General features: G+C 36.1%; 3 protein-coding genes and 1 long non-coding RNA gene across 9 annotated transcripts; 1 reads left to right on the forward strand and 3 right to left on the reverse strand.

Moving 5' to 3' along the window:
* Window positions 1-302: 302 nt before the first annotated feature.
* Window positions 303-8,969, forward strand: LOC129890246 (ubiquitin carboxyl-terminal hydrolase 9-like). 4 transcript variants are annotated; one of them, XM_055965820.1, is made up of 14 exons: window positions 307-465; window positions 561-736; window positions 1,802-2,050; window positions 2,704-2,845; window positions 3,409-3,468; window positions 3,583-3,678; window positions 4,936-5,334; window positions 5,423-5,563; window positions 5,806-5,976; window positions 6,339-6,596; window positions 6,760-6,908; window positions 7,322-7,885; window positions 7,968-8,244; window positions 8,434-8,969. In XM_055965820.1, the coding sequence occupies exons 2-14, from the start codon at window positions 585-587 to the stop codon at window positions 8,596-8,598; spliced, it is 2,823 nt and encodes a 940-aa protein (XP_055821795.1). In that variant the 5' UTR covers window positions 307-465; window positions 561-584; the 3' UTR covers window positions 8,599-8,969. The 4 variants fall into 4 exon arrangements, with proteins under 4 accessions (XP_055821797.1, XP_055821795.1, XP_055821796.1 ...); XM_055965821.1 differs by having other exon boundaries at window positions 307-455; XM_055965822.1 differs by having other exon boundaries at window positions 303-736; window positions 6,760-6,896.
* Window positions 8,970-9,177: 208 nt separating this feature from the next.
* On the reverse strand, window positions 9,178-11,093 carry LOC129890247 (glucan endo-1,3-beta-glucosidase 11). The gene is made up of 2 exons (XM_055965823.1): window positions 9,718-11,093; window positions 9,178-9,416 (listed from the first exon to the last, which is right to left on the reverse strand). Exons 1-2 carry the CDS (start codon window positions 10,867-10,869, stop codon window positions 9,330-9,332), a joined length of 1,239 nt encoding a protein of 412 aa, XP_055821798.1. The 5' UTR covers window positions 10,870-11,093; the 3' UTR covers window positions 9,178-9,329.
* A 1,216-nt stretch (window positions 11,094-12,309) lies between these two features.
* Window positions 12,310-16,190, reverse strand: LOC129890248 (granule-bound starch synthase 1, chloroplastic/amyloplastic). 3 transcript variants are annotated; one of them, XM_055965824.1, is made up of 14 exons: window positions 16,069-16,190; window positions 15,191-15,535; window positions 14,989-15,069; window positions 14,807-14,905; window positions 14,605-14,694; window positions 14,447-14,510; window positions 14,262-14,362; window positions 14,062-14,171; window positions 13,735-13,978; window positions 13,465-13,641; window positions 13,184-13,375; window positions 12,936-13,022; window positions 12,703-12,831; window positions 12,310-12,616 (listed from the first exon to the last, which is right to left on the reverse strand). In XM_055965824.1, the coding sequence occupies exons 2-14, from the start codon at window positions 15,527-15,529 to the stop codon at window positions 12,500-12,502; spliced, it is 1,830 nt and encodes a 609-aa protein (XP_055821799.1). In that variant the 5' UTR covers window positions 15,530-15,535; window positions 16,069-16,190; the 3' UTR covers window positions 12,310-12,499. The 3 variants fall into 3 exon arrangements, with proteins under 3 accessions (XP_055821799.1, XP_055821801.1, XP_055821800.1); XM_055965826.1 differs by having other exon boundaries at window positions 16,066-16,149; XM_055965825.1 differs by lacking the exon at window positions 16,069-16,190 and adding an exon at window positions 15,902-16,055.
* Window positions 16,191-20,847: 4,657 nt separating this feature from the next.
* Window positions 20,848-21,787, reverse strand: LOC129888624 (uncharacterized). Its single transcript, XR_008766693.1, has 2 exons — window positions 21,449-21,787; window positions 20,848-21,167 (listed from the first exon to the last, which is right to left on the reverse strand). It is a non-coding gene; the product is annotated as an uncharacterized LOC129888624 (long non-coding RNA).
* Window positions 21,788-24,542: the final 2,755 nt, after the last annotated feature.

The following is a 24,542-nucleotide window of genomic DNA, read 5'->3' on the forward strand; positions in this document are numbered from 1 at the left end:
AACCTAAATAAAGACACATTCCGAATGAGGGATCTTGCAATTGATAAAAAAAGTAGACCAACAATAAGAGAGGCTGAATAACTCCTTGAACCACAATTTTGTAAGCTAGTATTATGGGATTTTTGTAATTTAGAATACCTTTTATACGCTTCTAATATGTAAAATCTTAACACGAAATCTATTTTCTGATTCACACAAATGTGCTTTGAGTAGTGAATACATTATTTTCTTTTTTATTGCCTAGTGAATACAAAACTCAAAAACATAAAAATTAACAAAATATATATATTCAAGGAAAGAGTAGTGAATAGCAGAAAGTAGAGGGTCTCGTGATTGGGCATATCATATATAAAAGGTTGGTGGATGAAAATTGAAAACTCAAAAGAGAGAGAGAGAGAGACGCTTCGTGTACTTGTGCAGATCAAAAATCAAATCGAGGAATTTGGGTTTCCCCTGTAATCTAGGGTTCATAACTCCCCCTTTTCTTTATCGCTTTCGGATCTACTAGGGTTCGTCTATTCCTTTTTTATACTCTTGTTTTGTTTCTTTTGGAAATTCAGTTTTGAACTGGAATCTCTTGGATCATGACGATTCCGGATTCGACCTACATGATGGAAAATGGATCTATTGAATTGCCGTGCATGCCTGAAGAAGAGGCAAGGGTCATTCAAGAGCTTATCACCAAAGCTGAGACCAATTTGAGGGAAGGCAATCTCTATTATGTCATTTCTAACAGGTCCTCATCCTACTGTGCTTTTCTTTTGATGCTCTCTATTCTAACAAGCATTGCACCGCGCACGCTACTTCTCACTTTGTGTTTCTTTCTTATTTTTATTTTTGATTACCTACAAATTCCCGAGCACCTGAGATACTTCTCTACTTAAATACCACCAATGCCTTAGGGACAAATTTCTTCTGCTGCTTATTTAGAATCCAGTTATGCTGCACATCTATCAGCTAAATAAATAGGGCTTCTGCCACGGAAAGAAGCCATGTAGGAAAAATGCTGCTATGTTTGTAGTTATTAAGTTTTGAATGTGCTAGTTTTCAACAACTATCACAACAAGGTATTTCTTTTTATCAGGTAAAATATTTAATTAATAATAACAAGGTATTAGAATATTAATTTAGAGAGCTTAACCTGATATGAACTGTTCCGGAAGTGATTGGTTTATGATATGAGGCATTCTATTCCATGAGTTTTAGTTTTGAAACACTAAAAATGGCTCAAGTTTCCCAGCAGCATGGTATAACTCGTCTATATGAAAGAAAAGGAAGCTAGTTGAGAAATGCCTCTCTTTGTTCTTTTTCTTGGCAGAATCTACAACATGAGTAAGCATACAGAGTTGATAATTATGTATAAGTAAATTCATCATATTTGCACCTGAATGTGCTGAACTGGTAGAGAAAGTTTGAGAGCTGAAGAACTACATTGACTATGATTCATCGGATCTGTGAAAAGTTAGTTTAATATTTGTAGAGACCAGGACTATAATCTTAGTAGAGGCAAATAATGCTAGGTGGTTTCTTCTCATCTAAGTCATATGATGCTTCAGCTACTCGGATCTTCCCTACGTATGTACACTCAAACCAGTCCAGACAAGAAATTGATTTGGTGACAACTCTGCTGACTTCCTAACTGTTTGGTTATCTCTTCTTTTTCTGGTTTGACCTCTGGTGTTTAGGTAGTTTGTGGCTGCCAGAAGCGTTTTCCAATTGCTAAAAGAAAAAAAATTAAAACATGTCAAAAATGAAATGAACATGAAAAGTCATACTCATTTAGTTTTGTCTGTATGTTTAGGTGGTTCATGGATTGGCAGAGGTACATTGGGAAGCCTCTTGGTGCTTATCCGTTTAACGAGCATGCTGCCGAATCTCTGCCTTCTCTTTTGCCAAATTCAGCTAATAGACCTGGACCGATTGATAATAGTGATATAATAATTAGGGAGGCTGAAAGTGGAGGTGATGATCCACAGCTTCTCAGAATTTTGGAAGAAGGACGTGATTATGTGTTGGTCCCACAAGAAGTATGGGAGAAGCTCTCCGAGTGGTAAGTTTTTCTTGCATATTTCTCGTTCAATCTTCCTTTATCAAGACAGTGTAGTGGAACTTAACTTGGGAACACCGTTTATGGTGTCTGGAAAGTACTTCGATTGTTTTTTCATGAATAGAAGTACTATTCTTTTACTTAATGTCCCCTCGATTTCGATTGAAGTATCTTACTTTTCATTTTTGTCCATTTTAAAAAGAATGTCTCTTTCTATATTTGATAACTCTTCAATTCAAACATTCTGCTTGACTTGTTTTTTGACCATAAGATTCATACGCTATTTTGGTACATTATAAACATCTTTATTTTAAGACCACATGATTAAAAAGTCTCCTCCTTTTCTTAAATTCCATGCCTAGTCAAACTAAGACTCTTTAACTAAAACAGAGGGAGTGTTTTTTTTTCATTTTCAGTGGAGGGAGTAGCTCTCCTTCTCACAATTAACTGTGTCTATGCTAGTTAGGGTCTCAAAAAACCCTTTCAGTGCTGATTGTACAAAACATTGACTTTTCCCTAGGATTCACATGCTATTCTTTTCCCAGGTTATGCATACATGCTAGTGATTTGCTAAAATTGTGAGTGAAGTATCAGGGGTTTTCACATGCTTTTCATTTCTAACTTTTTTTTTTGCGGTAAACACTCACTGCCTTTAGGTATAAAGGAGGTCCAGCATTACCTCGTAAAATGATATCTGTGGGAGATGCCAAGCAACTTAGCGTGGAGGTGTTCCCGTTATGTCTCAATTTATTTGATGCTAGAGATAAAAGCCACAAGGTTATACGGTTAAGTAAAAAGGTATATTATGGCCTTGGCTCTTTATTTGGTCTCACTAATTTATATAGAAAAGATACCCAGTCATTTTTGCCCCTTCAAAACAAAAAATCACTTAATGTCAGGGTGCACTTTTGTTGCATCATCTTTTGCTCTGATCTCTAATTATATAAATAGTGTACATCTGCTTCTCCATTCTTTTGGCCATCTATTGGCCGTTTAAGAATGACATTGGTAAACACACAATCTGATGATTTCTTTTGCTGTAACAATCTCAGTCATCTTGTCATTATCAGTTTGAAAACGTGAATTTTTTTTTAGGGGTAGTGGGGTGGGGGCATAGAGAATGATATCTGATCTTCTATTGGAGCAATACATGAACTTGCTATCTGAATTGTGGTGGTCTTCTGATGTACGTTTGCACCCTCTATAACTTCGTGAATGGGTGAAACTGTTAGCTATGTGGAGGTAGATCAATGTGACTGTACTAGCTGTATCTTCTGATCGCTTTTTTGGTGTTTTTCTCTGTTGTTTCAATTTTTTTTCCCAGTTATTAAGTAACTTCAAAATGGTGTAATGTGTTTCAGGCAACTTTACATGAACTCTATACCATAGTGTGTAGACTCAAAGGAATTGTGCCAGAAAAGGTTTGTTTCTTTTTAAAATTAGAACATTATTGAGTTCTATTTCATGTCATCAAGCAAGTTTTCTTAGAATGAGACAGAATCTTTACCCTTCTTATCATTTCTTGGAATATACAGGCACACATCTGGGATTATTTTGATAAAATGAAGCAGACAAAGTTAGTTTCTTCAAACCAAACACTGGAGGACTCCAACGTGCAGATGGATCAAGATGTGAGTTTCTCATACAATATGCACCCTGTACATTACTAGTGTTCTCCTATCGAAAATGAGAAATACTAGCTGATAGTGATATGCATTAGTAAGAGGGGCCGTTTGGTTTACCACATTAACTAAAATAATCCGAGCATAAAATCTCGCATAAGTAATACAATGCTTGGTTTGTTATACGAGAAAAACATAATCGCAGAATAAGTGAGTACAAGGGGTTTGGATGGCCTTATTAAACTCTGCATTGCTAATACCTACATGAGTTAGTGGAAATTTGTATAATTTGTGTGAGATAGAATGTTGATTAAGAATATGCGTATTGTTAATTCATGGATAAGAATAACTCTAAAACTAGAACACTTTCGAGTAAGCAATGCATGCATAACAATCATTACATTACTAGTTCACGAATCAAGCAACCCCTAAGAATGTTGATTAAGAATATGTGTATTGTTAATTCATGGATAAAAATAACTCTAAAACTAGAACACTTGGGAGTAAGCAATGCATGCATAACAATCATCACATTACTAGTTCACGAATCAAACAACCCCTAGGAATATTTGGATTGATATGAGACACACTTGCATGTTCCTATATCTTTACTACTACTGCCCTATTTATGTGATACACTTCCACTTTTAATCTATCAAGAAAAGAATTGACAATTTTTTATATTTAGAAACAATTTAACTCTATACTTTTCATTTACCCTTAATGACATGGTTTTATAGCCCCCACTTGTGGGGTTACATGGAATATGTTATTTGTTGACATGATTTTATAGCCACATTAATCTCATGTCATGCTTAACACAAGAAGTTCCATTTGTTCTTTCTTGAATTTTGTGCCACTCAAATACCTTCACATAAAATAAACGGAGGAGTGTTTAATGTGTAACTTTGAAGCGAATAGACATCCTCTAGCAACATGCCTATAAATGTTAGTACTACTTTCATTTCATTTTATATGACACTGTTTCTTTTTTTCAATCCATTTGAAAGAGTGGCACATTTCTAAATTTGAAAATAATTTGTAGAGTTTCTAACTACTTCCAGTCCATTTTATATGGCACTATTTCTTTTTCAGTCCATTTCAAAGAGTGGCATATTTCTAAATATGTAAATAATTTGTAGATTTTTCGTTTTACGGTTAATAACAAGCTTTTGTAGCAAGACATGTTATCAGACCTCCCTCCAAATACTGTTTTTGTTACATGCTTTGTAGTAAATTTTTACTGATGGAATGATCTCCTGCCAGATTCTCCTGGAGGTGCAACCTGAAGGGACACTGCCTTCTGGTTTTGGCTTCGATTCAACCGGAAATGACCTGGCATTGGTTCCAGTTGAACCTCTGAGATCATCTGTCACAATTGCTGGTGGTCCAACATTGTCCAATGGTTTCTCTACTGGATATAGTTCCAATGCATATCAAGGGAGTTCTTTGAACTCCAGTTATGGTGACATGGAGGATGGATATGATGGTCTGAGGCCTGCAAGTAAAGGCGAAAGGGGAGGGTTGGCAGGATTATCCAATTTGGGCAACACATGCTTCATGAATAGTGCACTTCAGTGTCTGGTTCATACACCTCCGCTCGTCGAATACTTCTTGCAAGATTACACTGATGAGATTAACAGACAGAATCCTTTGGGGATGCATGTAATGTTGCTTCTTTTGTCTATGATGTGAACTTTTTGTAAGGAAGAGATCTGTATTTGAGTTTCTAATATCTGTTTTAGTTTTACAGGGTGAGCTTGCACTTGCATTTGGCGAACTATTGAGGAAACTGTGGTCCTCTGGCCGAACACCCGTGGCACCTCGTGTATTCAAGGGAAAACTTGGTCGATTTGCTCCCCAGTTTAGCGGATATAACCAGCATGATTCTCAGGTTGGTTTGGCTAGTCTTTGCTGAGAATGTCATATTTGCCACAGGGTTTGCTCAATGCTAATTTTTGGTATTTAGGAATGTTTCTGTAGCACCTGATGGTAAATGTACCATGTCTTAGCCACTAGTAGAGCCTGTAGTTTTTGGTTGTCTAGAATATTGTTCGTAGTTTTCTCACTAAAGGCAGCATAATTCTCTTAAAATGCTGCTAGATATTTCAATAAGTGATATGCTTCTCTTTCTAGGAACTACTCGCCTTCCTCTTGGATGGATTACATGAAGATTTAAATCGCGTCAAGCAAAAGCCGTATTTTGAAACAAAGGACTCAGATGGTCGTCCAGATGAAGAAGTTGCTAACGAGCTTTGGAGATACCACAGAGCCAGAAATGACTCCGTTATAGTTGATATTTGCCAGGTTCTTAGCTATTCGTCATTTTCTGTCTATGATTTATTTGCTATTTCTTCCTGTACTAAATTTCTAAAATTGACTAGGACTGTCTTGATTGACCTTTATGTGAGTGGTTTTATATTTGTAGTCCTCGGAATTTTTATTATTTTTTTCTTTTCCTCTTCCCTCTGCCAACTTGAGTTTGACAGTGCCACTTACTGGAGGCTGATAATCACCTTTTTCCCCCTTTCTGGTGACAAAGGCTATTTCACTTTCAGTAATGTTTGGATCGAACTTTGTTGGCATATAAAATATCCGAAATTGATGTTTGTCTTCTTATTAGTGCATATGGCCACAAAGTTCACTCATACTGAAGCTATTTATTTCAGGGCCAATACAAGTCTACGCTGGTTTGTCCCGACTGCAAGAAAATCTCAATAACATTTGATCCCTTCATGTATTTGTCTCTACCACTTCCTTCAACAGTCACAAGGACAATGACAGTAACAGTGTTTTATAGTGATGGCAGTGGCCTTCCAATGCCATATACTGTTACCGTCTTGAAACATGGTTATATTAAAGATCTTGCACATGCTTTAGAAAGTGCATGCTGCTTAAGGATTGATGAATACCTGCTACTTGCAGAGGTAATTTTTTTTTGCCATTTGTTAACATTTTGTATGGGTACCGACATGTGCATGCCTATGCAAATGTTTGTACCAGAATCCTATATCTGCACACATGTAAAAATTTTGTGTTGGTTTGTTCGAACTGTGCTACTGTTTGTTTTATGAAAAGTCTCTTGAACAGGTCTATGATCATAGGGTATTTCGATACCTTGATAACCCTACAGAGATTTTGAATTCAGTTAAAGATGATGAACATATTGTTGCATACAGACTCCCGAAAAGGGTGGCACAACTGACAAGACTAGAGATTAGTCACAGGTACCAGGAAAAGTAAGTTTTAATCCTTGAATTATTTGGTACCTAATTTATAAGCTGTTAAAATTAAAAATTCTGTTATTTTATGCCCAGCAGCTGCCCCATTGGTCATGATCCATTTTTTATGTATTTGATAATTTACTAGACTTCTCCTGGTATTGCTTTTAGCAACTTGAGTGAAAATGTGGACTCGTGAATTTGTGAATACTCTCAAATTGGTGTGTGTTCACAATCAAATAGAATAAATTCATTATTGAGGTTAATAACTAACAAAGAATGAGGTTAATTCTGAATTTCTTAGTTGACTTTCTTACTAATAAAACTACTTATCACTTGTCGAGAGAAAGCATCTATTTGGACTGGTGTCTTGACTGTACTTGTTATAGCTTATTCTTCACCTGCCATTGACCATCATGTATTTTCTCTAGGTGTATCATAGACAGTTCGAAGGCCAGTGAGAGGAAGTTGTTCTTGACACCACTTGTTACTTTCTTGGAAGATCCACGCAACGGAGCTGATATTGATTTTGCTGTCCATAAGGTACTTGCCCCATTAAGAAGAAAAGCATTCATCTCATCAGCACCTGGTCTTAAGGATGGTGCGGAAAATGGTTCTCCCTCGGAAACAATTGAAGTACCAATGAACAGCTGTACTATCCAATTTGGTTGTGAAGGTCAATCAACAGAGTGCATAGATTCAGTGGGGAATTCCAGCATGGAGCTGGCATATCATCTTTGTCTAACTGATGAACGGGGTACTAACTGCAGGCCAGTTGCAAAAGATACGGTGATACAACCAGTTAGAATGCAAAGGGTGATATTGGATTGGACTGAGAAGGAATATGAGCTATATGATGCTGGCTACCTCAAAGATCTTCCAGAGGTTCACAAAAGTGGACTTACAGTGAAGAAAACCAAGCAAGAAGCTATATCCTTATTTTCGTGTTTGGAGGCCTTCCTAAAGGAGGAACCTTTAGGACCAGATGATATGTGGTATGTTATGAGATGTTATCTTTTAAGAAGTTTGTTGTCCACTTGATGTGGATTTAAGTGTATGCTTATGATTTAAATGCAGGTACTGTCCTGGTTGCAAGGAGCATAGACAAGCCTCCAAGAAGTTAGATTTATGGAGATTACCGGACATACTTGTTTTCCACTTAAAGCGGTTCTCTTATAGCCGATGGCTGAAGAACAAGCTTGATACGTTTGTGAATTTTCCCATACATAATCTGGATTTAAGCAAGTATGTGAAATGTAAGGATGCATCTGAGAGCTCCCATGTGTATGAGCTATACGCAATAAGCAACCATTATGGTGGACTAGGCGGTGGGCATTACACAGCTTACTGCAAGGTACTTTTTAATTTGTCCTGCCCTTTTGTTGAATTTCTTCAGAAGAGTAGTTGCTACCTAGAATATATTCTGCTCGAGCTAGCAATAAATTGGGAGCAGTTAATATGTATAGTTTTGAACTATTGAGCTGAGTCTCATCCAAGGGGCTCCGATGGTCTTGGTTGACTGACGTGTTCTTTTAATTGGCAGTTGATTGATGACGACAGATGGTATCATTTTGATGATTCCCATGTTTCACCTGTTGCTGAGTCTGATATCAAAACATCGGCTGCCTATGTGTTGTTCTATCGAAGAGTTAAAGCTCAACAAAATGGAGTTGTGGGAGGGTCCTTCCAGTGCCATAGAAGCTCTTGAAGATCATTGACTGTTTGCTCTTATCCCCGTGTGATAAGGTCTAAATTCTTGGCTGTCTGGCAGGTGCTAGTTCGTGAGTCAGCTAACATGGTTGGGGCTTATCTTATCCTAGGGAAATAGCAGTAGGTGCTCTATCAGTAAGAAGCACCTAGAGGAAAACAGAAATTGGGTGAGGCTCTAGTGTTTCTTGAAAGCCTTGAAAAAAATTAAGAGAAATTTTGTACGTCTTGGGTATCCTCTGGTATCCACGTTATTCGTAAGAGGCATTATACTCTTGTAGAGTAGTGTTGTGCTCATAATTTTTTTAGGTAAGAATTTGTATTCAAGGACCAAACCTTTTTATCTAATACATCTAATAGCTGGTTTTAGTATGACAGTATGATGAAGTTTTTAGTACGACAGTTGTCCGCATTTTCTTGTGATTACCACTGCCATGGGACTAATATATGGAAACAACTGAATTTTTGTGGGGGGTTCTTCGTGAGATTTCTGTGGAAGTTCCAAGACAGGGTTCTTCTTACTGCTGTGTAAACTTGGGAAGATTCATCGCATTAAGATTAAATATCAATGACAACCATAAACTCGAACAAACCAGTTCCATAAAAAAAATCAATGTCAGCTATTAGATGCCATAAACCGAATCTAGTGTCAAAAATAATCAAAGAATACAAACACCAGTGAGTCTTCTCCCTAGCTATTACAAAGTTGTACCAGTAGTTGTCACCTTTCTTTCATATTCGAAAGCTCAAGCGGAGTGCCAGTGAAATAAAAGGGACAAGGTAGAGAAGCAGGGACTCGCAGCGAGAAAGATTTGTCCCCTGAGAATTGCACAAGAATATTAGTAGCTGTATCAAATTTATGAAGAGTTTGGTTGCTTTTTTCTTGTAGCAACAAAACTGAAACAATTTTTTTTAGTGTTTTCCAAAGGTATCACAAAAGCAGAATCTCCTATATAGGCAGTCTTGAATAAGGAGATGCATTCACCGATCATTCGAATTTCGGACATCTATAAACTCAAATTGCATCGGTCCTTTATCAATAGTATTTTTTAGAGGCATAATGCTTGGAAATTAAAAAGGTAGTAAAAAATCTAAAGATGAAAAAAAAAGAAATGCTGACCGAATCAGAAGTAATGGCTAGATAACCGGAGGAGGAGCTTGCTGGCGGCAATGACGCTGATGGCGTAGATCCAGACCCACCGGAGCTGCTATTAGTACTCACGGCGTTGATTGCCGGGACTCCTAAGGGGTAAGCCTGAGATCCGTCGGGCTTGAAAAGGCCATAGTTTCGCTCCGAGCTAGGACCAGGCTTGAGGTTCTCATTGAACAAGGCAAAGACGTATATGTTCAAATCCGAGTTAGGCCTCATGGGCGTACCCTTCTTCTGACCAATAAGCTTCATGAGATTACAGTTGTATTTCCTAGCATTCTCCGGTGTAGCTCCGGCTTCGTCGCCGTCTCCCTTCGACGGCCATCCAGTCTCCGAGATCTGTACGCAGACGTTTTTGTACCCAATGGAAGATAAAGCAGAGTGAACAGCATCGATCTGAGCGAAAAGCATGTTGTCGTAGTGGAGATTGGACTCTGGATCAACGATACCAGAGTTAGGCTGAAATAGCACGAAATCAAGGGAGACCTGCTTCGGATTTCCCTTGTAAGCAAAGTAAGGATAAGCATTAATCAGAAAAGGTGAGCCAGTTTTGCAATGGAAATTCACGATCTGGGTAACACAGTTGACAAGATCCCGACGGAAAGCTCCAGCGGAAGGCGGATAGGAAGTTTGTAGAATAGCAAGAGAATGTGCGGTGGTGACAGTGACTTGCTTGTCCAACTTGAGATTAACAAGAGCAGTGTGGACACTTTGCATTGCAGGGAGGAGGTTGTCGGTGAGGGTGGTATCGTTAAAGGTGAGAACTTCATTACCGACGGCGATGCAGGTGATTTTGGTAGCTGGTAAGTAAGCTTGGACGTTGGATTTAACCCATGATTGAGCTTTAGAAGGATCTTTCATCTTGGCTAGGTACTCATTGCCAAGACTGACGATGAACTCAACGCCAGTGTTAGCAAAGGCTTTGAGGACATGTGGGTCAGCATCGTAGAGCTTGATTCTGGTAGCTCCGATGGATTTGACCAAGGGTACGACGTTTTCCGGTAAGGGAAGATTATTGGCGATTTGACCGTAGTTTATGCCGAGAGAAGATACCATAGTTGGGGTAAAAAACACCAGAAAGAGGAGAAGCAATGGCGGAGAAGAGCAGTGACTGGGTTCCATCCCGGACAAGGAGGGAGCTAAAGGTGAAAGAAGACTAAAAGCAAGCAGCCTAGAAAAAGCTGAGTGGTGTTATAAGTAACGGACTATTGACAGCGGCTTGGCTGCTTTTATTTTCTCACAATCAACTTGTATAAACATCTTACTCCTAAAAGTAGCATTTATTAAGTTTAATATTAGTATATGTTGCTTTAAACTGACGAAAGAATAACACCAAAAACACTTTAGTAAATAGATCAAGAATTTTGAATATAAAAATAGATATAGAGAGCATCTTATTATTCAAAAATTGCAAAAATTGGATCGTAGCTTAGTCGACATGGCTGGCTGTAGAGAAAACTGTTTCTTACTACTAATAGAGTAGTAGACAAACAGACAGACAGGTGCCGTTATGAAAAGGAGATGCCTTGATTGAGCTGTAGCCCATTCAATCATGCTACCTTACTTTATGAATGAATGTGTGATGGGCTCAAAATATCTTTCGGTGATGCCTAAATTCAATAATTTGAGTGTTGATTGGAGATGGACATCCGTTTAAAGTTTGACTCATTTATGTCCATTATTATTTATGTCATTATCGTTTGAGAAAAAACTCATCAAAAGTTTGGCTCATCTATGTCCATTATTTTTTAACTCTGATTTTATACATAGATGAGTCTTTTCTCAAACAGTAATGTTATAGATAAATCAAATTTTTAACGAATGATATAAATGAATCTTTTTTTAGCCTAAAATTGATTTGATATAAATATTTGGTGAGAATAAATTTTTTAGTTACCACTAATCATTTTACATAAAAGGGCTACATTACTTTATTCTTCTGAGCTTGACTAGCAAAATATAGTATACTACGTCTGTCTACGTGGAGTGAGTAATACAGTTTTTGTTGACAACTGGTAATGTAAAATGAAAATTTTCATTTCTTTATGTTGAGAATCTTGCATTGTTTTCTAAACATCAGTTTTCCTTTCCCATTTCGATTCGGCTTTTCTTCCTACGCTGCTAATATGACATTCAATAGCCAACTGCTCAAAGTTGGTCTTCTCTTCTAGCCAGCCACTGTTGAGCTTCTTTCATATGACCAGAGATTGTAACCCTAGCCTCCTTGATTACTTCTTTCCATCCTTTTCAAAAAAAATTACAACTTAAAACTATATGCACCACACTAGCTCTGTATTGAATTTCCAAGTTAACAAAGCCTCCTGGAAGATCTAGTTTCCAAGTATCTGGTAATGTTTCCACCCCCATGTGGCCTAAAATCTCTAATTATATTCTTCTTTCCACTTTGGATAAAGATTCATGAAAGGAGAAAAGGAGGACGGAGCAAGAAACATGAATCCTTCGGTAATCTTCATTATGTACTGCAAATAATTATGCAAGAAAAGGTTCACGCATATTAGCTACTAGTATTATTTATGCTACATTACTATTTAGTTGCAAAGGTTAGTAGTAACTATTTTCTATTGACTTTGATCCACACCACCTTAAACAGCCTGATATGCTGCTGCTCGCCAGCAAAAACCAATCATTTTGTAGATGATTGATCCCATATAATAGGGTTCTACATAGTTCACTAATAAATACATTAGCTAAATGAACTTATTGTTGAAACAAGGATAAGACTAAAGCTCATTTAGGGAGTGGCTACATTTTCCTTGGCAAGTGGTGCGATTTCTTCCCCTTCAACACCAGGTTCACTGCCAGCAGCTCCTAAGCCCAATAGCAATGTCTCCCATTTCTTGGCAGGTTCCTGCATTTACACCAGTTGGTATCCATCAGTGATTGACGAGAACAACAAACTGCAGTACCTACACAAATTATCAAATTGACACCTACCTTCCAGGAGAGCTCCTCTGACATGCAATTTTTGATCATCTCAGCAAACGCGAGGGTGCCATAGACTGCAAGAGCTCTAGCAATTGTTGTTACTATCTTAAGCACATCAGCTGGGTCAACAACATCGCACTAACCAAATTCAAGAAGCAATAAGTTAATGTTTGTGAAACAAGGGGTATATCAAGACGAGAATGGACCATGTACAAGTACACAATTGGTGTAAAATCACATACTTCAACATTGAAGGCTCCCATATGGAATCCAGTATAGCCTTCTTTCACAGTGTCAACAAGTCCACCAGTCGAGGCACAGATTGGCACCTGACTCATATGTGATTATGTCAAAACCAGATAACCAATATTCAGAAATGAAAAGCTTGCTGCAGTAACATTTATTTGGGTATTTTACTTTAGACGGAAAACAAGTCTTGTGATTCTTTTTCAAAAATCAGTAAAAGGGTATAAGGTCTTATGGTTCTTACTGTTCCATATCGCATAGCATGTAACTGAATGAGACCACAAGGTTCAAATCTGCTTGGAACCAACATAAAATCAGCACCAGCAGTGATCATGTGAGCCAAAGGGACATTGAATTTTGCCACTCCTTTAGCTTTGTTAGGGTACAACACTTCGAGTTGTTCAATCTCCTTCTCGAACTTCTTTTTACCAGTTCCCTGAAGCATAGGATGAGTTGCAGATCGATTTCAATTTTGGCATAAGTAAACACAACAAGAAGGATACCATGAGTCCATTTGGTACTTACAAGGACTACTATTTGAACATCCAATGCGATGAACTTGTGAATTGCAGCAACAAGAATATCTGAACCTTTCTGCTCCTCAAGTCTGCCGATGAAGCCAATCAAAGGGATCTTCCTGTCAACAGGCAAGCCAACTGCTGCTTGAAGAGCCTCCTTCAGTAAAGGTTTTGCGTCCATGACCTGCATAGAGATTTTGATTAGCAAGAACTCCTTAATTTCATAAACATACAAAATATTTTAGTATATACTGAAGTCAGAAAAATCTTATCTTACAGTGGCTATATCATATTTGACATCTGTGTATTTGTCAGTTGCTGGGTTCCACTCTTGTGTATCCATGCCATTCACAATTCCAGTTATGCAAGTCTTACGAAGGACATTATCCAATTCAACACCCTTGTCAGCAGCGGAGACAAGTTCTTGGGCATAGTATGGGCTCACTGTAACCACCCTATGTGATTCTAATATCCCAGCCTTCATCCAGTTGATTTTCCTCCCCTTAACAGGCTTTTCATATCTGCAAAATTTTAAAAACTCAATTTACTAGCATCAAAAGAGCTTCTAAAGTTGTTGGTCTGATTTCAAGCATTAAATTCATACCCATCAATGAAATCAAAAGAACCCCTGAATTCATCAGGAAGATTGAGAAGAGGGAAGTCAGAGAAAGCAAATCGGCCTTGGTAGGCAATGTTATGGATGCAGAAAGCGACCTGGAGGCAATGTGAAATTTATCATATATTAATACAACCTTGTTGATTTGCAGGGTAAAGTGCAATCAAGTGAATACAAAGAGATTTTACCTTGGCATTCAAATACATTCCTCTTGACTGGTACATTGACTTCAAGTAGCAGGGAATGAGAGCTGTGTGCCAATCATTGGCAATGAAGAAAACATCCTCTCCTGCAGAAATAGGCAAAATAAAGATGATTACCTACAAGGATATACTATGATGCTAAGGAGTTCTCTGAAACTAGGATGTGTTACCATATGGTCCTGAGAAGTATTTGCTGCAGTTCAAATTCAGAACTCTAGGTGCCTCTAGGGCTGCCTGAGAGTGACAAAGAAAACAAGGTTATAAAACGATTAAAGACAAAAGTAAAATGCCACATAAAGTCGAGACAAGAGTACAAGTAGTAACTTACTTGACACAACAAGCTGAACCTAAGTTCATTGTCCAAATAATCTAGTCCAGCTTTGGGGCCATAGATTTTTGAAGCAGTTTTGCCCCAAACCTTCAAGGGTAAAAGCACCAGTAGAGTCAAAAGAAATTCAATATGACATGTTCTGTGTATTCACATTGTAGTATCCCCTCAGGACCTCTCTAAGGGTTCAGAATATGCTTACTTTCTCCAAAAACATTGGGTGGTCAACAAACACACGATCAACCCCACGTTTATAGCAGTGAAAGAAACGGACAATTTCAATGCTGTCTCCAACTTTGACCTGCAGATAAAGTAGAGATCACATGCTTGAATCAGGGAATGGAAGAGATATATTGCATCATATTGCAGTTAATATAGGAGTACCTCAACCGCCACGCTAGTATCCCAAGCATCTTTGTATTGGTCATAACGGGGGGATATTGTCATTACCCGATGTCCACGGGCCTAAAATGATAATCAAGTGAAGAGTTGAGAAGTAGATCAGTTCCAGACTGATGCAGTACAAATTAAACAAAACAATGAATAGGAAAAATAATGAGTAACCAAATGAAAGACTGATACTTACTGCGAGGGCTGGTGGTAGTCCACCAAGAACATCACCTAGTCCACCAGTTTTGCTCCAAGGACCCACCTCAGTTCCCACAAAGATCAAGTTCATTCCCTTTCCACAAACAATGGTACCTGATCCAGGCCTCTTGGTCTCAGTTCTGGATCCCTGTTTTCCGGATATCTTGGCTGTTACATTTCTTGATTGGAGCATATCAAGCTTGTAAACAGCCCTCAACCCATTGTGAGTCACAGTATGGTTCCTGAGTCCTATCTGTGACAAGTTTGGTTTGGTGTCTACTGAAGTTTGGACATTTGAGCTTCTTGACACAAAGTGTGAAGCTGTTATGCTTGCCATTTCAGTCTACAAAAAGGGTGCGTTTAGAATAAAAATCTACCAGAGAATAAGCTACAGTGACAGATTCTTTTATCCTTGAGAATTTGATTTATGAAAGGAAAAAAAAGGAAGGAAACATTAACATTTATCACCGATTCTTCATGCAATAAATAAATCAAGGTGTTTCTCGTGGCCTAAACCTATTACTGAATTGTAGGGTAGCATAATTTTCAGTGCTCCGTTGCACTTTTTAGGCAAGAGAATCAAAAAAGTGGATGCATAAAAAGTTTGGCTTTCTACCGATCGAGTAAACGTGTGGAAAAAGCAAAATCAGAATAGATAAGCTATGAATCACTGAAACAACATCAAAAAAGGAAGTGGAAATCAAGGTACCCAGAATTGCAGAGTGAGTCAAAGATTATACACCATAACATAAGGGGCAATGGATTAAAAATTCTTCCTACACGAAACTATGATTCATATTATTACTACTACTAAATAGAATGTAAACATGAAAGGTTTAAAAGCAGAAATCGATGCAGATGAGTAAAAGTTACCACCTGAGTGTTGAGGTGCGTGTGTCAGTGAGAATGAGGAGGCTATTATTTGTAGTGAGGTTCAGTGACACGTGTCAAGAGAACAGAGGGTGGCTATCCCTTAGTTCGAGGCACGACTGGGGAACTGTGGACACTCTATTATAGGGAACGAATATGCTGAGAGACATCTTTCGTCAAGTTGAACTTAACGACGCCGTTTAGGGCCCCTCTCTTGTTAATTCACGGTGGAAATCAACTTGGGCCCCTCTTCTTGTTGATGTGATATGGTATTGTGTCTCTTTGTATCTTAAAAAAAAACTAAAGTATACTTTATCTAAATCACACAAAGAAAAAGTTTATTTATAAATTATTTTTTATTTTTTTAAAATTACTCGATTTTTTTATTTTTTTTCCAAATTTTTGATACATTAATGGTCATTTTGGGTGTAAAATAATTATTGTTGTTGATTTATTTATGAATAGTAATGTAATTTAAATTAAAATTGATTGTTTCAATCAATTATCGTGCTATTTAAGGGAAATAATCCTTAAAAAAATATAACATTTATGAAGAAAAGAAAAACTCAAAAAATAGAGCATAACTGCGAACAAAAAATTCAATCCAAATTTCAATTTTCATCAAGCGAATCGAGATGTCATTGATAAAACTTCAGGCATAACAACAAGAATATTGGACTCAAACAGGACCATTGATGCCATACCAGAACCAACTGTTGTACCATTCACAAGTGCAAGTTCTTCCTTAGGCTGCAACTTGAAAAATCCATCTATAACTCCGCAACGTGAAACGCTTCCTCAGCATTAAGTTTCTCATCATTAGGTCCAACAGCATTGGAATTAGGCCTACCAGTGAGCAAACCAGCAATGTAGGACAATGGGACACGATCACCCGAGGCAGTGATCATGCCACGTAGAGGCAAAAATGGGGTTATGTTGTTGTTGATCAACTTTGTAATTGCTTCCAAGATTTCAAATCAACAAGATGTATCATAAATATTAAAGCTTGATACATGAGAATCTGTTACAAAAACAAGATGTATCAGAATCATTAAATCTTGATACATGAGAATCTGATACGTAAACAAGATGTATCAGAATCATTAAATCTTGATACATAAACTAGATGTATCAGAAACAGTAAAGCTTGATACATGAGAATCTGATACATAAACAGGATGTATCAGAATCATTACATCTTTGATACATGAGAATCCGATACATAAACAAGATGTATCGAAAGCATTAAAGAATGATATATGAGAATCTGATACATAAACAAGATGTATCAGAAGCAAACAAGTTTGATACATGAGAATATGATACAAAAACAAGATTATCAGAAGCAGTAAGGCTTGATAAATGAGAATTTGATACATAAACAAGATTTATCAGAAGCAGTCAAGTTTGATATATGAGAATATGATACATAGACTTTCATCTTATATTCGAGTTTGATATATGAGAAAAACTTAAAAGTCTGCTAAATTGTTGAATAGCCAAAAAAAATATTTACTATTGGTGCAAAAACATAATTGTACATTCTACTACTATAAAAAAAATTAAAAAAAACTACTTGACGTCCATTGGTTCTCCTTGACTAGGAGAGATGAAATCTCTCTTAGGTTTTTTTAGATCGTCGTTTTCACTAACATAACCATCCTTGGCCTTCTGACAACCATAATTCCACAATAGTGCGAAATATCTTGAACGAAAGAATTCGGCATGTAGTGCAGTAGTTGGAATAGAAATTCCATCACTAAGATATTCAGCAAAACTAGCCACGAAAACACCATAGTCTTTGCAAAAAAAGGAATGCACAACTTTTTAAAAAAATAAAATTGACATATAAATAATTTAAATACAACTTGAACTTGATACATAAACAAGATGTATCAGAAGCAGTAAAGCTTGATACTTGAGAATCCGCTCCAAAAACACGATGTATCAGAAGCATTAAAGCTTGATACATAAGAATCTGATACATAAACAAGATGTATCAGAAGCAGTAAAGCTTGATACATGAGAATCCGCTCTAAAAACACGATGTATCAGAAGCATTAAAGCTTGATACATAAGAATCTGATACATAAACAAGATGTATCAGAAGCAGTAAAGCTTGATACATGAGAATCTGATACATAAACAAGATGTATTTGAAGCAGTAAAGCTTGATACATGAGAATCCGATACAAAAACACGATGTATCAGAATCATTAAAGCTTAATATATAAGAATCTGCCATCCCTTGGATAGATAGAGAGGGAGGGCAGAGCTTTTGGTTTTTTCATGTTGTCAAAGAGTTGAACAATGGTTTTTTCGTGTTGTCAAAGATTTGAACAATGAAAATAGATGGCGAGTGCCTGATCGAATTGATCAGGTCATGTAGGAACAAGGTTCAAGTCTACCGGGAAAGGCGATAAGGACCCAAGAAATGGTGAAGTACGTGAATCGACTCCCTCTTCGAGTCCAGACCTTTTAGCAGTGAATCTTTAGAAAAAACGTCATTTAAAAAAAAACACATCTTAGATGAAGTCATACCTTAGGAAGATTAAGGCTTGTTGTAACCCCTTTAATCTTCTTGTCTGCTTCTTTGGGTGCATGTTGAACTGGAGATTTCGACTTTAATTTCGCACGTAGCTTATCCATCACTACTGGATCATTACGATGTTTGGATCTAACCTCGTCGTAACCTTCCCTAGATGAATCAGAATCTGGTGAAACAAGAATTCCTTGAACCCTTCAATAACTAAAAGCTATGAAAATAGAGAGAGAATCAAAAGGAGATGATAGATTGTAATCTTTAACTCGTGTGAGTGATTTTAGGCAAGAAATTAGGGATATGCTCAGTGAATTCCTTAAATTTTTGAATCTTGAAAATGGAGAGAGAACGAGAGAAAAGGGTTTAGAGGAGAGAGAATGTTTTTGGAAGATGAAGGGGCAAGCTGAAAACAAGGGATTTTGGTAAATTTTTTAAAGGATTGGGACTTTTAAAAAATATGGTAATAAAATGTGTATAGTTCGGTAATTTTTCCTAAACTAAATAACTCGTACGACTACCGCTTGAATTTGTGTCACTAATTTGGATCTCCTATCGCACTCGTATGCATGTATCTCATGTTTTATATATAATATATAGGTAGTGGTCCCTCGACTATATTTTTGTATCCACAATTTTCTTGGGCACCAACATTTTGAGCGGCTCACAAATTCACAACTACTACTTGTTACTTCCCTGTTAGCTTTGTATGCCGTTGAACACAAGTTATTGTAAACCCCATATATTACCGATATTTCCTTTGTTATGGTAAAGAAGATCTAATTATGAATGCATAATTCTCAAGAGTTGCATGTTGATTTCTTGAAATACGTGTGAATTAAATTAACCTGCACTCATTTGAGCCAAGATAAATGTAGGATCAATATAAAATGGGACTCAAGCTGGCGCAGAAAAATAACCTTACCCTACTTGAGATCACTATCGACTCCATGGAAGTCATTAACGTGCTCATACAAGACAACCCCTTATACACTAACATTCTCTTTGAATGCAGGTACTTGATACCAGTAACTCACGTCTTCAGGGAACAAAACAGAGTAGCAGACAGCCTGAGCAAGAAGGGAGCTGGGCGCAATGTTGTTGGAAGTTCAAGGTTTTTGATAGTACCACCAATGTCTGTCTCAAAGCATGTCTGGGTAGACTATTTTTGAGGAAAACGAAATTTTGTAACAGTTTGTTCTATGGCTGCTCAACGGCCCATATTTGTAAGAATGACGCAATTGAGGGTGGCATATTTTATTATGATTGAGATGGTTCTATATTCACCACCAATGATTTTATTACAAAATTGATACAGTGCTACAAAGGAAGAATCATTAAAGAACGGCATTGAGGTGTATGACAAGTAACGTCAATTGTATTTTTTTAATGAACTTCACGTGACTCGGTTACATATAACCTGTCCCCGTTTAGGTATGGTATGTTCTTCCACTTGGCAGGAAAAAAAAACGAAAGGAATGACAGATAGGGGCCAAGTAGTAAGAAATTGTGAAGTCCAAAGATGAGTTTTTTTTTGCAGATAATGGTAACGATAGGCTTTTCTGTAGATTAAGGGAGAGGGAGGGGCCTCATAATATCTGTGGACTACAATTTATCTGGCTGATCAGTCAATAGTCACAACTAATACTTGTGGTTTGTAAAGATTCATCCTGGCTTCCAGCTGATTACTCTGTCAACAGCCAAATAGAAAAGGTTTCAAAATAAATCAAGGAGATTCAAATAGATAGCCTCCGTGATTGAAAGAATTTGGTAAAAGACACTTGATAAACTGTTGTATTTGTTAATGTTATGAACAAAACTCAAGGGTATTCACAAAAGGGAGACACAGATTTGTTTAGCGATTGACAATCTTCTCGGACCAATCTTTAGAGCTCATATAATTTCCTATCTCCATAAAGCTTCAGCCCAATTCCTTTGTTTCCTTATCCTCCATCTTTGTAGCCAATATAATAAAGTAGTAGTCGAGAATCATACATGATAGAAAAGAAAATAGATTAATAGTTTCTTCCTGATTTCAATCTTACAATTTGTGGAACCTCTTTTCCCTAGCTCTTGTTTTCCCTGCTCTTTTTGTTGCCTCAAATCATTTCTCTAGAATTTTAGCTCTGAACTATAATGGTGACAATTCTAATGTATCTTAGCCATCGGTGATCAAAACAGGAGTTTGTAATTGTATTAGCAGCATCACTTGTTTTCGGCCATGAATTGAAACACGGCAAACAAACTTGATAAAAAACTGAAAATATTTAAATTGATAAGAGAAAAATAGATCCTTTAAATAGTAACAGGGAAAAATAAAACTCAATCAATCACATTGGACAAAGAAGACATGTTCATTTCCATTTCAATGGATAAGCAAATGGGGCTAATGCTACTTGGATTCCTCAAATGCCATAAAGCAATTACATAGATTTCATCTATGAGCCGTAACCAGTGTCTCGATGAACCTCAGGCCGTCAAACCTAGGAGCGAATTTATCCTTCTCTGACGCCAATGGCAATTTCCTTGACTTGTCAGATCTGAGCGATGAGGAATAACCAAGTCCCTGTAATACACATTATTTTTGTTTGTTTAATCTATCATATATAGGGGCAATAACTTCGATCCAGCTGAGCAAAAAATGGGAAACAAGAGATTCACATCATGCAATCCATCCAACAATTACATTAGCAATGGATGTTAATGCTTGAAGAAAGATCTTTCACAAAGTTTCGAAGACATTAAGAGTGCAAATAGATTAATTTTAATTTTACAAGAGCTCCATTGTTAATTCCGCTGAAATATATATATGATTCAGAATTCGACAAACACAAAGAAAACATTTACCTCGGAGGAGGCATAGGATGTGGAGCTAATAGCCACGGTAGAAGCAGCAAGCATGGAAGCAACGAGAGTGCAGGAGCCCTTCATTTCTTCCTTTGGTAATACAAGACAATAATTAAAGAGGTACGCCGTAGATGCAGTTTCCTAGGAAGAAATCCGACGAACTTCGCCGGATCTCGACCTGTAGCTTTGGCGTCAACGGGGGCGTCTTTTAAACCTAAATAAATGTACTTTGTTCCGGATGCTTCTCATTTATCAACCAAATTTAATAGCCAATGCTAATTACGGGGACGCATCATGTGGCATATAGTTAATAGTATCCGTTATTACCAAAAAACATACTACTTAGGTTAATTTATTTATTTCCCCATATATCGCCTCTTAGATTAAGTTGTTAAGTAATTAAATTATCTCAACAGTAAAAAATGCAAGTATGACGATCAATCCCCTATCAATTCAATGTGAAAGATAGATTAAGTTGTATTTTATTTTTATGTTTACAAATGGAGGAGCATAATTAGTTGCACGAAGAGAAAAAGATTCCACCGACTTTTTGAATGAGAAAAAAGAATCCTTCTAGTTATATACTAACCAAGAATTAATATCGATGGGGAACAACAACCTTTACACTTAATGGTGCATATATAGTTCTATGACTTAATTTTTTAGATTTCTGAACACTTCGACTAAAATCAAATTTCAGCTTGAAAAAAAGGATAAAATGTTTTCGATTACTTCTAAACTATATTGTTTGGAGGATAAATTTGAACGCACATTTTTTGACAATTAAACGTAAGTTTACAGTCTGTTTTATAAAAAATAAGAAAGAATAAAATCATCATTAGAATAATCAATTGAATGAATTGTTGCTAGAAATGGAAAGACACGGAGGAGTTACTTACATTTATATTTGGGAGAACAAACATTCATACTTACTACTTCCTCGATTCCATATTCATTTTTTCATATTTCCAAGAATACATATCCAAATTATTTGTTAAGTTATAAAATTAAGATAAAAATTTATTAAATTTTATCTTTAAAATTAATACTTTTGAAAATATAAATATTAGTATAAAGAAATTTTGCTATGAATAAGACAAATCAATAGATTGTATTAAAAATAATTAATAAAAATACTTTTCTTATTAATAACGTATAAAGAGTAGGTTCCATCAAAAAGTGAGTTGTTGAATTGGGAAAAGCGAAAGATGAGGCAGAGCTTTGGGAAATGGGATCATGCTGGGTCCAGCCCTCTTGATGATATATATAGACTTTAGGATACGCATTTTAACATTAAACTATTCCTCAAAAGTTAAAAGGCCGCCGATTAACAAATACGAGGCAGTTGGCACATTGCTTGTCCAAAAACAATACTAATCACATCTCCAATCATAGCATTAAATTTTATATTAAATTTAATATAAAATAATTTTAATTTATTGCACCAATTTTTATATTGAAAAAAGATATATTTTTTTCTTCATTATTATATTCTTATTTTTTATTTCATTTATATTTTCTTAAGAATTCTTTCTAAAAAAATATTTGTTGTATATAATTTTTATATTAAATACTTTATTAATGTATTACGTAATTCAAAATAAACTTCTTTGTCCTTAATTTTTTATATCGAAATTTATATTTTTGCACATTTAATTTTTGTCAAGATTAATTATACTTATATCCAATTCAAATTTATAACAGAATTGACATAAATTTAATTTCAAAAAAAAAATCAAGTAAAAAAAAATAATAGATAAAAAATTAAAATTTTAATCTAAAATTAATATTATAAAAATATTATCTAAAATTAATAAAATATTTTAATTAAAACATACCAATTTATATAATATTTAATTAAAAATATGATAAAATAATAATAGCTACATTATTCACACACAAAATTTAATATAAAATTTGGCATGAGTTTGTGTAACTTTGCACCGGCCTAACAAGCTATGGCATATGAAAATTTATCGCATCGCTTTTTAGGTTTTATTTAGTAATTCATAAAAGTAAAAATATAAACAAACCAAAAAATGTCATGTGAAAGTTATCTATTGACGTCACGTGATGGAGTCTATATAGCGGTGGAAAAAAACGTAAGAAAGAAAGTGACCCTTTCTTCTCATTTAATTTTTTAATCAGTGTACCACAAGAGTTACGATTAAGTCTGCACAAACCTAGAAGCTAATTAAATCTATGGAGATGCATGCATGCTTTAGTCCCCTTTTTGGATATTCAAACACAATAGTTATACTTGTAGGTTGTGAGGTTATTACAGAAGCTTTGTCCGTTCATATCAGCTAGCTAGCTGACGACTTTCAGGTGCATGGCGAACTTTCCCGTTTGAGTCCTAACACATTAATTATTCGTTTGCAATATATGATGCCAGTAGTGCCAAATGAATATAGAATAGCTAGGTTGCTGTATATATAAAGCGGTTTTACCATCTATAGATGGATATGAAGCTTGTTGATGGCTATCGTTAATCCTAGCGATCAGCTATCATGTGATTTTGTGGGGGCCGGGCAACCAGCTGAGGCAATATTTGTCCGTATTATATACGTTTTATTTTAATTGTCATAGTTTTTTTTAAGACTCAAATTATATAAATTTTAATTAATATTTTAAGATATATTTTTTTATTATATTGATATGAAAAAATTTATAATACTTTTCATATAGTTTTTGAATATCTATTTTTTTTATAATATTAAATTAAAATAATATAATTTATCTTTAAAAATTAATCAAATTAAATGGAACGCATGACAACTCAAATGGGACTCGACATCCAGCTTTCCTTCCCTGCCTCAATAGTCGATCTTCTCGCTTTCTTTATATATGCACCCCCTTTGCCCTTCTCAACTCTTGTTTAATTTCTCTATGAGGTATTAAAGCTCTTAAAATTCCGTTATATTATATCATGATGAATTCATCATTGCTCAGTTCCTTTGACGCAGTTTGTGCTGAATTCTTGGGTCATAAGGTCAGCGCTTCCATGCCCTGTACTACCTCTCCCCTCTCCTCACAACCACAAGAAGAAATCATGAATTCATCTTCTCACCCAACACAAATATCCAAGGCTGCA

The sequence above is a fragment of the Solanum dulcamara genome, chromosome 5 (assembly GCF_947179165.1).
Source record: "Solanum dulcamara chromosome 5, daSolDulc1.2, whole genome shotgun sequence".
Taxonomy (NCBI): domain Eukaryota; kingdom Viridiplantae; phylum Streptophyta; class Magnoliopsida; order Solanales; family Solanaceae; genus Solanum; species Solanum dulcamara.

What these genes read in the sequence shown, in the direction of transcription:
- LOC129890247 (XM_055965823.1), bottom strand. Translation starts at nt 10,869, where the DNA reads ATGGAACCCAGTCACTGCTCTTCTCCGCCATTGCTTCTCCTCTTTCTG. An exon ending in TAGCCATTACTTCTGATTCG is followed by an intron (nt 9,417 to 9,717) that starts GTCAGCATTTCT and finishes TGCAATTCTCAG; the next exon opens with GGGACAAATCTTTCTCGCTG.
- LOC129890246 (XM_055965819.1), top strand. Translation starts at nt 585, where the DNA reads ATGACGATTCCGGATTCGACCTACATGATGGAAAATGGATCTATTGAA. An exon ending in AGAATCCTTTGGGGATGCAT is followed by an intron (nt 5,335 to 5,422) that starts GTAATGTTGCTT and finishes TTAGTTTTACAG; the next exon opens with GGTGAGCTTGCACTTGCATT. An exon ending in ATAACCAGCATGATTCTCAG is followed by an intron (nt 5,564 to 5,805) that starts GTTGGTTTGGCT and finishes TTCTCTTTCTAG; the next exon opens with GAACTACTCGCCTTCCTCTT.
- LOC129890248 (XM_055965824.1), bottom strand. Translation starts at nt 15,529, where the DNA reads ATGGCAAGCATAACAGCTTCACACTTTGTGTCAAGAAGCTCAAATGTC. An exon ending in GGTTCAGCTTGTTGTGTCAA is followed by an intron (nt 14,511 to 14,604) that starts GTAAGTTACTAC and finishes TGTCACTCTCAG; the next exon opens with GCAGCCCTAGAGGCACCTAG. An exon ending in TCAAATATGATATAGCCACT is followed by an intron (nt 13,642 to 13,734) that starts GTAAGATAAGAT and finishes ATCTCTATGCAG; the next exon opens with GTCATGGACGCAAAACCTTT.